The 14,448-nt window shown below is 36.4% G+C and overlaps 1 protein-coding gene across 1 annotated transcript in view; it reads left to right on the top strand.

Annotated features, from left to right (window-relative positions):
- TAOK1 (TAO kinase 1) overlaps positions 1-14,448 on the top strand; it is a 107,552-nt gene that overhangs the window by 32,950 nt on the left and 60,154 nt on the right. The window contains exon 2 of the mRNA XM_055577078.1: positions 12,595-12,816. Within this exon, the coding sequence (XP_055433053.1) occupies positions 12,685-12,816 (132 nt within the window). The 5' untranslated portion in view covers positions 12,595-12,684. The remainder of the gene's footprint in view (positions 1-12,594; positions 12,817-14,448) is intronic.

Genomic DNA, 14,448 nt, shown 5'->3' with positions numbered 1-14,448 from the left:
GGTAATTTCCCAAAAGGAAATCAATGCCATTACTGAAAAGTGGGGATAGATGTTTGGGAGGCCAGCAAACAACTACTCAATAGTACATCATAATGAATTAAGGAGGAAAGCCTAGAGATTCGAATTCTCATTTGGGAGGCTTTCTTCTGAAGAACTTCTGAAGAGGTAACAGAGATCTTAATAAAAGGTAGTGGCTGTGTGATTGGCTAGTAATGGTTTTGATATGAAATACTCTGGAGGTAGAATCTAAAATTTAGTTTCAAATGCTTCTTACTCCTGTAAATATATAGATAACTAAAGTTAACAAAAGTTAAAGAAGGTTGATGACGTATAGTGGAAACCTGGCTCTGTTACTAAGCTATGTGATACAATGAGCAAATTAAATTACTTAACTTTTCTGAGCCTCGAGTATAATTTGGGTTGATAATTATTTTAGGACAGTTGTGACAATTCAATAAACTAAGAAAAATGCTGTAATATAAGAATAATTCAGTGAATTTTAATTCTCTTCATTATTAAACAGAAAAACAGGATTTCTTTTGATTTTTCTTTTTTTGTTAGGAGATGCTTTAGGGAAGTGCTGTGCTTTGTTATTTGGTATTATATACTCTGTACACTTAGTATTAAAACTTAATTCCTTTATGTTTTGAGATTTTTATGGAAACAGAAGGGAAACATTCTGGATTAGAAATTAGCTTGAGTTAGACTTTTTAAAATAGGCCTTTTATTTTTATAATTTTAGACTTAGAGAAAAGTACAAAGATAATACAGAGAGTTCTCACATACCTTTCACTCAGCTTCCTCTAATGTTAATATTTTAAATAACCATGGTATATTTGTTGAAATGACAAAGTTAACATTGATTTAAGACTATTAATTAAATTACAGATTCTATTCACATTTACCTGATTTTCCACTGTTGTACTTTTTTTCTGTTCCAGGATCCAATTCAGGATACTACCTTAGAATTTAGTAAATTCAGATTTTTAAATTCCACTTCTGCAAACCACTTAACCCGTCAGACCCTCATGCATAAATTTTGACTTAAAGGATATCTATCTGAACCTCCATTTATAGTGCTCATGTTCTGAGTCTGTTTATATCTGTCACACAGTGTGCCCTGTTTTTATTTTTGAAAGAGATTCTAAGATCTAATCCATATACCAGATCTTTTGACAGTAAAAAAAAAAAATTCCATTTATATCTTATAATTTTGCTTTACTATTAAAGGAAAACTATAAATTTATTGAGATTTGGGAAAACTTCAAGAACTTTTTCTTCCATTTGAACAAAAATGACAGAAAAGCAGGGTTGTGTAATAATTGAAAGGAAAGTTATAAAATATGAGTATTGTTAAACTGCCTGTTTTGAGGGGCAATACTAGGGAGGGCATAAAGCTTAGAAATGTAACTTGAAAGTGAATCTTCATGTAGTGGAATTTATAATGGAAATAATTGAGAGCAGATATATCTTTTCTCCAATAATCCAAAGTATTTCATATAGCTGCTTGTTAGTTCTTCTCAGGTTTGGGCACGGTTTGGTATAGGTTAAATTGTTTATATATTTTAAGTTGTCCCTTTTTCCTTCCAAGCTATGTCTGTGTTAGGGAAAATATCATATTGGAAATAATTTCAAGACAGTTGTATTTTATCCCACAGATTCTCCTGTTCAGAAGTTGTTGAACCTATCAACAGTCTTGCCTTATGAATAATCAACTTTAATTCTATAATAGGTTCAGTTAAATAACTTCATTATTTTTAGGGCCGTTGCAGTAGTATTTTGATTAATTTTCTTATTTAAATTTACTTTTAATAATTGGGTTAGCTTTTGTTATTCTAATCCAGTGACTCTTAACATGCTACACAATTTTCATGCAGGTGGCTAAGGATTACACTTTGACAAAATATAAATGTGCAGCAAAATTTTGTATTTAGTGTCTCAATTTCTGCTTGTTAAAACCATATTTTTCATTGTTTACCTTTGTAATATATATATTCACTCTGACACTTTTTTTTTACTCTGACACTTCTTGAATGCCTACTCTCTATGAGAGATATTGTTAGGTATATAAGATTCAAAGATAAATAAGGTAGCCTCTGCCTTTAAGGAACTCAGTGATAGGTGAGATAAATAGATGCTTAAATAATTCAGTACGATGAGATGTGTTAGTTGAGCATAAGCAAATTTTAAGAAAGTATCACACAGAAAACCAATTAATTGTGCCCGGAAGAACTGGATTGGGAAAAGTTGCTCTGTGGAGATGACAACCAGAAATCAAAAAGCAGAGGAGTTTGACTTAATAATTTTGAGCACAGTGTTTTATCTGCATATTTCATTTAATCCTCACAAACCTCGCATGACTTAGAGGCTTCCGTGGGGGCTCCGTGGTTAAGAGTCTGTCTGCCAGTGCAGGAGATGTAGGTTCGATTCCTGGGTTGGAAAGGTCCTTGGAGAAGAAAATGGCAACCCACTCCAGTATTCTTGCCTGGGAAATCCCATGGACAGAGGAGCCTGGCTGGCTACAGTCCATGGGCTCACAAGAGTTGGACACAACTTAGCAACTACAACAACAACAATTTTAGAGATGGGAAAACTGAGGTTAGAGAGATTAAGTTACTTGTCCAACAAGTTAACTGCCAACCGTAAGTATGTTGGCAGATCCAGTTTGGGGACTTAGATAATATGATTTCAGGACCTGTGTTTTAGTCACTGTCTGTTCACCACTCTGTAGAAAGAGGAGCACAAGTGATAAACTGGGAAGCCCCTGTCATCAGAGCACAGGAAGTTGGAAGGAGATGAAGATAAAGAGTAGGTTGTGTCAGACCATACAGTTTCTTAAAAGTCACGGTAAGGATTTTTGTTTCAACCCTAGTAAAGTGTAAAGGCATTGAGCACTTAAATAGAGGGGATGACATAATCAGATTTGCATTTTGAAAGCTTATTGGTTATAGGAGACCAAATGAATTGGAGGGGGGCCAAAAGTGGATGCAGTGGCACCCTGTTGAAGTTCATGATAATAAGTAGCCCAGGTAACGTAAATAGCCTGGATGGAGCAAATAGGTGATTGTTGGGATGGAGGAAAGTGGGCTGGTTTAAAGAAAGATACAAAAGGGTAAGACTACAAGACGTGGTTATGGCTACATATTACTTATACATTCTATATCTTTATCAATGCTCAAAATTAAACAATATTCATAACTGCTCCATGTAAGGCTCTCCTACCCAACGACCCAGTGACATCTCATTTATTTATTTGGCTACATTGGGTCTCGGTTGCTACATGTGGTATCTTTCGTTGTGGTGTGCAGGCTTCTCTCTGGTTGTAGCACCTGGGCTCCAGAGCTTGTGTGCTCAGTAGTTGTGGCTCTCTGCAGCTCGTGGGATCTTAAATCCCTGACCAGGAATCGAACCCACGTCCCCTGCATTGGAAGATGGATTCTTTTTTTTTTTTTTTTTTGGAAGATGGATTCTTAACCACTGGACCACCAGGGAAGTCCCTCCAGTGACTTCTTTAACTATTATTTTTGCTTTTTACCTTTTTCCTTCTTTTCAATTGGACATACTTAACAGTGGTTCAGAGGATTGATTCTGTATTTTCCACCATTAATTCACCATGTGGTTTTGAGAAAGGCATGTGACCTTTTGAAACCAAATACTCTTAATTTCTTCCAATCCTAAAATTTTGTAATTATATATAATATTTATAAGTAGGTTGAAGTACCAGACATCAAATGAGTTCTGTGTCAGTTAAGCCAGATGGGAGTTCCTGTAACATCAAATTTATCTCATTGGTGGCATTTCTCAGTTGTATTTATCATTTTTAGTTATTGGTATAGCAACTGGTATACATGTGTGTTTCTTTTGAGGGAAGACATAGTAGACAGTATAATGTGTGTCTGCCCATTCTCTGTAAAGAGACAGTTTTTCTTTCTCTAAAGTGATTGAACATTTGACTAAGTTGGCTCGTTTCTAAGCTTGAGCCCTCTGAGTAACAGATGTAGGGAAAAGGGCGTTATGGTATTGAAGCAGTTGCATAAAGCCAACAATGTCCTTTTTGTGAAAATCTGAAGGTTCTTTAAAGATGGAATACCATGACATCATCACTGTTCATCTAAGGAGCATTCCTCAAGTAATACTGAATATGCTGTGATTATCAGTACCCTTCCCCCTTCTTTCTATTGCTTGACTGATGTTATTGTCAATTATTTGACTTTTTGCAAATGTGGAGCAGTTACTTAATTCTGAAAATCCTAAGAGCCTGAGATTTTAAAGTATATTGGGTTTTAATTCTAGTTTCATCAACTTTCTTAGAGATTTGTGTTTTAGGATTGAATAAAATGATTTCATCCACAGAAACTGTGTTATCTTTTACATTCAGCCCTCAATAGCCTAATAAATGATAAGCTTCTCTGGTCTATTTTAATGGAACAGAAACAAATTAGATCTCCTTTGCTGTTTAGAGGATTCTTAGTATCTTTTACTATTCTCTTTTAGTAGGAGAGATACGGTGAGTTATAATAATGATATTTTCCCTGAAGAACAGATTAGATATCTTTAAAATATAATCTAATAGTCTGGTTTTTTCTTTTGTAAGGAAGATTATTGCAGTCTCATAGAACTTTTTACACATGCTTATATCTTTTAAGCCTGATCACCAGTCCATCCTAAAGGAGATCAGTCCTGGGTGTTCATTGGAAGGACTGATGCTGAAGCTGAAACTCCAATACTTTGGCCACCTCGTGTGAAGAGTTGACTCATTGGAAAAGACCCTGATGCTAGGAAGGATTGGGGGCAGGAGGAGAAGGGGACAACAGAGGATGAGATGGATGGATGGCATCACCGACTCGATGCACGAGTTTGGGTAACTCCGGGAGTTATGGACAGGGAGGCCTGGCGTGCTGCAATTTATGGGGTCGCAGAGTCGGACACGACTGAGCGACTGAACTGAACTGATAGTTTAACAAGCTGTATTAGTACTGTACTTTGGGTATTTATGTACTTAATATTTACGTTTGGCAGAAATTAAGGAGTTTATGGTTAGGGTTGCTGTGAAAGTTCCTCTCTGCTGTTTTCTTTTCCCTTAGTTTTTCACGACAGCTTTTGAAGATGAACAAGATTCAAATCAAGTACCTTTGTCAGTTTTACACTGATGACTCTGTGTTAACTCGAGCTTAACAGTGTAAAGTGTAATCTTTGCAGAGACTACAGTTGAGTCTCAAACAGCATGGATTTGATCTGCATGGGTCCACTTATATGCAGGCTTTTTTCAGTAAATACATGTAGGTACTGCCAATGTATTCTCTCTTCCTCATGATTGTCTTAACATTTCTTTTTCTCTAACTTACTTTATTGTAAGAATACAGTATATAATATATATAACATACAAAGTATGTTTAATTGACTTTGTATTATCACTAAGGCTTCTGTTCAACAGTAGGCTATCAGTAGCTAAGTTTTTGGGGTTGTTGTTCAGCTGTGTCTGACTCTTTGGGACCCTGTAGACTGCAGCACACTAGGCTCCCTTGTTCTTCACTATCTCCTGGAGTTTGCTCAGATTCATGACCATTGAGTCAGTGATGCTCTCTAACCATCTCATCTTCTGCCACCCTCTCACATTCATTGATAGTGGTGTTCTACAGTGTTCTGTATATTTTCAGACTACTTTTAAAGTTCTGAAAGGAGTGTTGGAGGCTCTCAGTATAATTATAGGCTTGTCCTATTTCTCTTTATCAGTTGTATCAGTTTTGCTTCATTTTATTTGAAGTTCTTTTGTTATTCAGGTGAATACAAATTTAGGGTTTGATAATGGCATACCATCATTATGTAAGTTGCTCCTTATCCCTTGTGGCTAACCCAGTTCAGAAGTCTGTTGTCTGATATTAATGTAGCCACTCCAAATTTCTTTTGTTTAGTATTTTGTATTTCTTTTAGAGCAGATCTACTGGGAACAGATTCACCTTTTAAATATATTATTCTACTTTCTGGGACCTCCAGTATTTCTTAGCAAAATCTGTGGTCATTCAAATTCTTGTTTACTTTTGTTTTTTAGCATTTTGATTATGATGTGGACAGCCCTGATTTTCTTTGAATTTTTCCTGTTTGGAATATACTGAGCTCCTTGAATCTCTAAATTTATATCTCTTGTCAAATCTAGGAAGTTTTCTGCCATTACCAAAACAATTTTTTTCTCTACCAATTTATTTTTCCTCTCTTTATGTGAATGTCAGTGATGTAAAACTTAGTTTGATATTGTCCTTTGAGTCACTAAGGCTCCATTCATTTCTTTCAATCATTTTTTTCCTTTTCTTATTTCATTTTAGATAATTTCATTTGCTCTCCTTTCAAGTTTACTGACTCTTTCTTCTATCATCTCTGTTCTCTGGTTGAGACCATGCAATGAATTTTTAAAAAATTTTCTGATACTGTATTTTTCAGTTCCAAATTTTCCATGTGGTTCTTTTTTTTTTTTTGGGTTCTTTTTTTAAAAAAATAGTTTTTCTGCTAAGAATTTTGTTTTTTCAGTTGTTTCAAGAGTGTTAACCATTATCTCATTTGATTATAATAGCTGCTTTAATTTCTTTATGTGATAATTCCAACATGAGTCATGTTAAAATAGGCATCTGTTGGCCCCCTTTTCACTTGATAATTTGTCACACTTTCCAGTTATGTATATTATTTATTTGCTTTTACATGAAAAGTAATTTTGGATTTTTTCCTGGACATTTTGAATATTGTCATTTCTGATCCTGTTCATATCCTCTGGAGAGTGTTGATTTGTTCATTTCAGACAGCTACCAGTTAGATGGCAAGTTCTGTCTTACTTTCTGTGGAAACTAGTTCTACCATCAGTTCTGTTTTCAAAACCTTTGCTGTGCTCTTTGGATTTGCCCTTCAGTGTACCTCTCAGTGATAATCTGAGACTTGGGCAGTGGTGTATATCATTGATTAGGTCCTCTTTAGCATAGTCTTTGCTGCACCTCTTTGAGTCTATTTACACAGACATAAATCATAATTGTACTGGTTTGTACAGAGAATTGCTAAGTCACTTCAGTCGTGTCCGACTCTGTGTGACCCCATGGATTGCAGCCTAACAGGCTCCCCCGTCCCTGGGATTCTCCAGGCAAGAACACTGGAGTGGGTTGCCATTTCCTTCTCCAATGCATGAAAGTGAAAAGTGAAAGTGAAGTCACTCAGGTGTCCGACTCTTAGCGACCCCATGGATTGCAGCCTAACAGGCTCCTCTGTCCATGGGATTTTCCAAGCAAGAGTACTGGAGTGGGGTGCCATTGCCTTCTCCGTGTACAGAGAATTAGGGGATCTCTTTTCCAGCTCTCTCCTCTCCATGATTTCCCCCATGCTCTTCAGTTTCCAGGGCCTTATTCCCAGTTCCAGAAAGACATGTTTCTGTCAGAGCTTTTAGACCTCTGCATTGTACAGCTCCCCATATCTGGGGTTGCCCTTAAATGAAGTGGGGAAAGGAGAGAGATGAGGGGAAAAAAATAAGGGGAATTCCCCCTCATACTTTTTGGATGACAAAGGCCCTGTTTTCCCAATTTTTCTGACCAGAGAGATTGGTTTTCTCATTGGGGTTTTTTTCTGTTGCTGGGACAGTGCTATTCTATGGCTGAGGAGAGAAAAAAGACCAAAAAGAAGGCATTCCCTCCTGCCAATCTCCAGATCACAGGATTCCCTTTTTCTGGCCCTTTGGACACGGGGAGAATTTCTTTAAGTGTTTTTTGTCAGCACCCTAAATATAGTTTCGTAACTTAGATCACACTCCTAGGTCAAAACTGGGAGATAAAGGGATAAAGGAGAAAAATGGAATGAGAAGACTCATGGCTATACTTTCAAGTTTTGACTCCTCTCCACAGTCATTTATATTACCTCTTTTTGGAATGTTTATATATATCCTTTGGTCATTTATATTTTGGTGGATTTGTTATTTCTTCAGTGATTTGGATGATGCCACCATATTTAAGGAATAATAACCCTTAGTTTTGATGCCACCATATTTAAGGAATAATAACCCTTAGTTTTGTGTGCTCTGGATATTTCAGTTTTTGTGTTCAACTCAATTTTTTATATACAGATTTTTTTTAAATGAATTAGTCTTTTGTAAGTTCAAGTGCTAATAACCTTTTAGATGTTCTCTCTAGTTGGAGTGTGTATGCTTCTAGTTAAAAAAATATATTCTATTTTTCTCAAAAATTTTTTTAATTTTTAGAAGTGGTTGGTATAAAAATTCAGATAATATAGATGTCTAGGTTAACAAGTAATGCTGTTCATAGCCTTACTTTATCAAAGAAAATGTTACCATTTTAATACACATCCTTCTATACCTTGTTCATAAATTTGTTGTATATACTTATATATTTTAGATTTTAAACCTTTTTATTTTTTAAAGTTATTACTTTGAGGTATTATATACATAAATGCATCCATTTTAATATAGTTTGAATTTGACAGGAGTGATTCTCTACTGAAATCAAAATACAGAACATTCTAGAACCCTAGACAGTTCCTGTGAGCCCTTCTGTGGTCAATTCCTCTTTTCTTCCCAAAGCTGATCCAAGCAACCATGAATCTTTCCCTGTATACTAGTTTTGCCTATTTGAAAATTTATCAGGGATATCATATAGTTTTTACTGTTTGATTTCTGGCTTTTTTTTTTTTTTTCCCCTTGAGAATAATGCCCTTTTTTTCTTTTTTGGCTGTTCCACCCCTCCTCCACCTCCTGCCCACATGTGGGATCTTAGTTCCCTGACCAGGGATCAAACCCACTCCCTGAGGTGGAAGCTTGGATTCCTAACTTCTGGACTGGCAGGGAGTTATGGAGCATAATGCTTTTGATAAGTCTTCTGGGTTGCTGCATGGATCAGTAGTTTATTCCTTTTTATTACTTTTAAAAGAATTTCATTGTGTGAATATACCACAGTTTTATTTTATATATATATATATATATATTTGTTGATAGACGTTTGTATTATTTGCAGTTTGGGACTATTATTAATAAAGCTGCTATGTACAAGTCTTTTTGTGTGCCTTTGTTTTTATAACTTTTGAATAAGTGATATCTAGTTAAGGAACTGTTACATCACATAATAAATGTTTATTTAATTTGAAAAGCATCTGTTAAATGGTTTTCTAGAATGGTTGTACCTTTTCAAATTGCCATCAGCAGTGTAATGAGTTCCAGTTCTTCACTTTGTTTTTTTTTATCTTTTTATTTAATTTGGGGGTGGGGGGAAGTGTGCGCAATGCTTATGGGATCTTAGTTCCCCCACTGTGGATCAGCCCAGGCCCCCAGCAGTGGAAGCGTGGAGTCCTAAGCACTGTACCAGCAGGGACTTCCCCCAGTTCCTCACTTTGTGCATTTATCATTGCTTATATTTTATATAAGTGTTTTTGATATGGGTTCCTTAAAGTTGGATTTTTGTGTGAAATGTTAAGGGTACATTTGATTTTTGTAGGTTTTTCTCCATAGGTTTTGTACTGTTTTTGCAATACCACTGCCACTGTATAAAAGTGCATATTTCTCTTGCACCACATGTCAGCGTGTGGTGGATTTTTGCTGTTCTGATAGGTATAAAATTAAATCTTAGGATAGTTTTAACTTGTATTTCTTATACTTTGAGTGATGTTGAACATATTTTCACATATTTAATGACTGTTTCTTTTCTTTGTATTTTTTTCTTTCTTCTGTGAACTACCCATGTCTCTGCTGAACTGTTGGGTAGTGTTTTCTTTGTGTGTGTCTGTGTGTGTGCGCGTGCATGCTGTTTTTAGAAACTGTATATTAAGAATGTAAGATTGTCAGATTATTGTCTTGTTTGTTGAAACTTTTTACATATTAGAAATACTAACCCTTTGTAAATGTAAGTTTCAAACATTTTTTTCCCCAAGTTTATTATTTGTCCCTTTTATTTGAAGTCTTTTCATGGCCCCTCCTTCCAAGTTTAATATTTGCTGTTCTAACCCGTATATAATTCTGATGTTTAGTTTGAGGAACAGGTGTTTTATTTTTTTCCCAAATAGCTATTGGTGTCTCTCAACAACACTTATTTTTCTCAAATACTTTTTTTCACTCATTGATTTGAGAGGCCTGGTTAAGCCATTTAGCAGTAGTGTTTATATAAGGTATGTGATAGGGATATAATTTCTCTAATTTTTTCCAAATGGGTTCTTAGTTCTCTCGACAAAATTTGTTTCTTCTTTAACTGTATGCTAAATTCCTAGGTACACATACATGGGTTTGTTTCTGGACCTTTTTAGATACCTGCTTAAAAGCTTTATGAAGTGGAGGAGAGTTAGAATCTAATGACATTAATTAGGAGGCAAATGAAATAGCTTTGGGAGATTTTTTTTTTTTAATTGGTGAATTTATTTAGTTAAGTGGCTAACATTTAATGTAGTGCTTACTATGCCTAAATACTAATCTATGCTTATATTTATTCATTTAACCTTCACCAACCACTGTATTAGGTAGGCTATTGTTTTCATTCTACAGTTTAGGAAAATAAGGCTACTCAGTTCACAGCTTGTAATTAGTGTTGCCAGGACATATTCAGGTAGTGTCATTCCAGAACCTAGATTCTGAAGCTTCTCAATTATGACCGCCATTTTTTAAATTAGGTAATCTGATATAGAGGAACTGATAACCAACAAATTCCCTGGTAATTCTGCTGTCTGTAATATCTACTTACTGATGAAGCAGATTTGATAAAGGCTATATTTTAATGTGAGTCATGTTTATAGAGAAAGCAGTTAGTTGTCTGTTAAATTCATTACTTTCTCCCATTGCATTTTTCTTTGGAATGTCTGTATAAAGAGTTGATTAAACACTGGCATATGAAAGGAAAAGAAAGACAACTTACTGAGTTAAATTCTTTGTGTATTTTCTTACATTTGAAAATCATTAATAGATGGGAATCTAACCTTTCTGTTGTTAGAAACTTCCTATGGGTACACCTTAAGTTGGCATGCATACTTTTTTAATAGCCTATGTCTTCTGCCAGTGGGCTCACTACCTCAGAATTAGGTAAGGATTAGATAAACCTTCTAAGATGTAAACATTTATTTAATTTTTAAATTGTGTGTCTGGTAATGCTTACCCTATGTGTAGTTCAGTTCAGTCGCTCAGTCGTGTCCGACTCTTTGCGACCCCATGAATTGCAGCACGCCAGGCCTCCTTTTCCATCACCAGCTCCCGGAGTTCACTCAAACTCACATCCATCGAGTCGGTGATGCCATCCAGCCATCTCATCCTCTGTCGTCCTCTTCTCCTCCTGCCCTCAACCCTTCCAGCATCAGAGTCTTTTCCAATGCGTCAACTCTTCGCATGAGGTGGCCAAAGTACTGGAGTTTCAGCTTTAGCATCATTCCTTCCAAAGAACACCCAGGACTGATCTCCTTTAGAATGGACTGGTTGGATCTCCTTGCAGTCCAAGGGACTCTCAAGGGTCTTCTCCAACACCACAGTTCAAAAGCATCAATTCTTCGGCGCTCAGCTTTCTTCACAGTCCAACTCTCACATCCATACACGACTGACTACTGGAAAAACCATAGCCTTGACTAAACGGACCTTTGTTGGCAAAGTAACGTCTCTGCTTTTGAGTATGCTGTCTAGGTTGGTCATAACTTTCCTTCCAAGGAGTAAGTGTCTTTTAATTTCATGGCTGCAGTCACCATCTGCAGTGATTTTGGACCCCCCAAAAATAAAGTCTGACACTGTTTCCACTGTCTCCCCATCTATTTCCCATGAAGTAATGGGACCGGATGCCATGATCTTCATTTTCTGAATGTTGAGCTTTAAGCCAACTTTTTCACTCTCCTCTTTCACTTTCATCAAGAGGTTTTTTAGTTCCTCTTCACTGTCTGCCGTAAGGGTGGTGTCATCTGCATATCTGAGGTTATTGATATTTCTCCTGGCAATCTTGATTCCAGCTTGTGTTTCTTCCAGTCCAGCGTTTCTCATGATGTACTCTGCGTATAAGTTAAATAAGCAGGGTGACAATATACAGCCTTGACGTACTCCTCTTCCTATCTGGAACCAGTCTGATGTTCCATGTCCAGTTCTAACTGTTGCTTCCTGACCTGCATATCGGAATCCTTTATTTTTTTAAGCCCCACAGGTGATTGTGATGATGAGCCAGATTTAGGAACTCCTGCACTAGCAGATTGGAGAAGGCAATGGCACCCCACTCTGGTACTCTTCTTTGGCAAATCCCATGGATGGAGGAGCCTGGTAGGCTGCAGTCCATGGGGTTGCTAAGAGTCGGACACAACTGAGCGACTTCCCTTTCACTTTTCACTTTCATGCATTGGAGAAGGAAATGACAACCCACTCCAGTGTTCTTGCCTGGAGAATCCCAGGGATGGGGGAGCCTGGTGGGCTGCCGTCTATGGGGTCACACAGAGTCGGACACGACTGAGGTGACTTAGCAGCAGCAGCAGCAGAACTAGCAGATCACACTTCTTTCTCAGTGAAATTCTCGGCCTGAAGTAACTTTATATATGCTATCAGAAAATGATCTTATACAAATTATTCTTAGCAGCTTTTCCTGACTTTTTTCTTCTCTTATTTCTCTACAATAGCTTATGCCAGCGTGGCTTCATTCATACAGATGAACCAAGGATTGGGATAGCAGTATAAAATTAGAATCAGACAGCTGATTGCCCAGCAGGATGCCATCAACCAACCGTGCGGGCAGCCTGAAGGACCCTGAAATTGCAGAGCTCTTCTTCAAAGAAGATCCAGAGAAGCTCTTCACAGATCTCAGAGAAATTGGCCATGGAAGCTTTGGAGCAGTCTATTTTGTAAGTGTTAAAGGCTTAAGTCAGTGACCAGAATACTTAAAATTCAGTCATGGAAAAATAAAAAATAATAATATAAAGAGACAGAGGCCATAGTTCATTTTATAGTCACTTGTATTGCTCTGTGTATATAATATGAAAGTAGTTTTAGTTATTGAGTTTCTTGGCTTATTAAAAAATTGGAACAAATGTATATCCTCCTGAGCACTTCTTTCACTTGGTTCCATAAGTTTTGATGTGTTGTATTTTTTTATTCATTTAACTCTCAGTATTTCTACCATGCCTTATGACTTCTTTGGTACATTGGTTTAAAAGTATGCTGTTTAATTTTTACAGTCTTGTGAATTTTCCTTTTTTTCCTTTTTTGTTATTGATTTCTGACTTAATCCTGTTGAGGTCAGAGAAGATACTTTGGATGATACCTATCTTTAAAAATCAGTTGAGACTTGATTTTTGGCACAACATGGTCTATCCTGGAAAATATCCCATGTGCACTTGAGAAGAATGTGCATTCTGTATATCTGGTTGGTTTATTATGTTAAGTTCTCTATTTCCTTACTTATTTTCTGTCTGGTTGTCCTCTTCTTTCGAGTATTGAAGTCTTCAGGGCTTCCCAGGTGGCTGAGTGGTAAAGAATCTGCCTGCCAACGCAGGAGATGTGGGTTTGATCCCTGAGTTGGGAAGATCTTTTAGAGAAGGAAATGGCAACCCACTCCAGTATGCTTGCCTGAAAAATCCCATGGACAGAGGAACCTGGATGGGCTACAGTCCATGGGGTAGCAAAAGAGTTGGACATGACTTAGTGACTAAATAACAGTTGAAGTTTCCAACTGTTATTGTAGAACTGTCTATACATAATGGTCTGTCCATAGGTGTGTGAATGTTTACAATTATATCTTCTTGATGTATTGAACCTTTATTAGTACATGATGTCCTTCTTTGTTTTTAATAACATTTTTGAATTTAAAGATTTTTTTATTTACAAAAGTCCACAAAAGTCTTTTTGTGGACCCAGTTTTTCATTTCTTCTAAGTAATTACCCAAGATTTGTTGAAGGTGTATATTTAGTTTTATGGCCAATTGCCAGACTTTTTTCACTAAGTAGAAAGTTTACATTCCCATTTGCAGTGTATGAGAATTCAGTGTATGTATCCTTGCCAGCATTAGATGTTGATGGTCATTTGGAGTTAATTTGATGGGTGTATAATGGTATTTTAGTTAGGTTTTAATGTGTATTTCCCTAATGATTGGTGATGTTGAGCTCTCTTTCATAGGCTTAATGGCCATTCACATGTCTTTGGAAGTATCTGTTCAAATATTACATCCATTTTTTGAAAATTGGGTATTCTTTTTTAATTGAGTTTTCAGGATTTCCTTGTGTATCTGGGTTACTTGATCAGTCAATGTATCTTTTGTGATTATTTTCTTCTAGTGTGTACACTGGAAAATTTTGTTGGTGCGATGATCTATGTATGTCAAATGGCTAATATTTGTAGGTTATAGTCTTCAGATCTTTTGAGTCTTTTGATTTTACTAGTTTGTTTTTGTCTGTGTCAGTAACTGAAAGAGGTGTTTCAAAATCTCCACTGATATCTATTTTGCCTTTTAGCTCTATCTTGTTTTACTTTATACATT

This window comes from Bubalus kerabau, chromosome 4, assembly GCF_029407905.1.
Source record: "Bubalus kerabau isolate K-KA32 ecotype Philippines breed swamp buffalo chromosome 4, PCC_UOA_SB_1v2, whole genome shotgun sequence".
Taxonomy (NCBI): Eukaryota; Metazoa; Chordata; class Mammalia; order Artiodactyla; family Bovidae; genus Bubalus; species Bubalus kerabau.
This window is presented reverse-complemented; position numbering and strand designations above follow the sequence as displayed.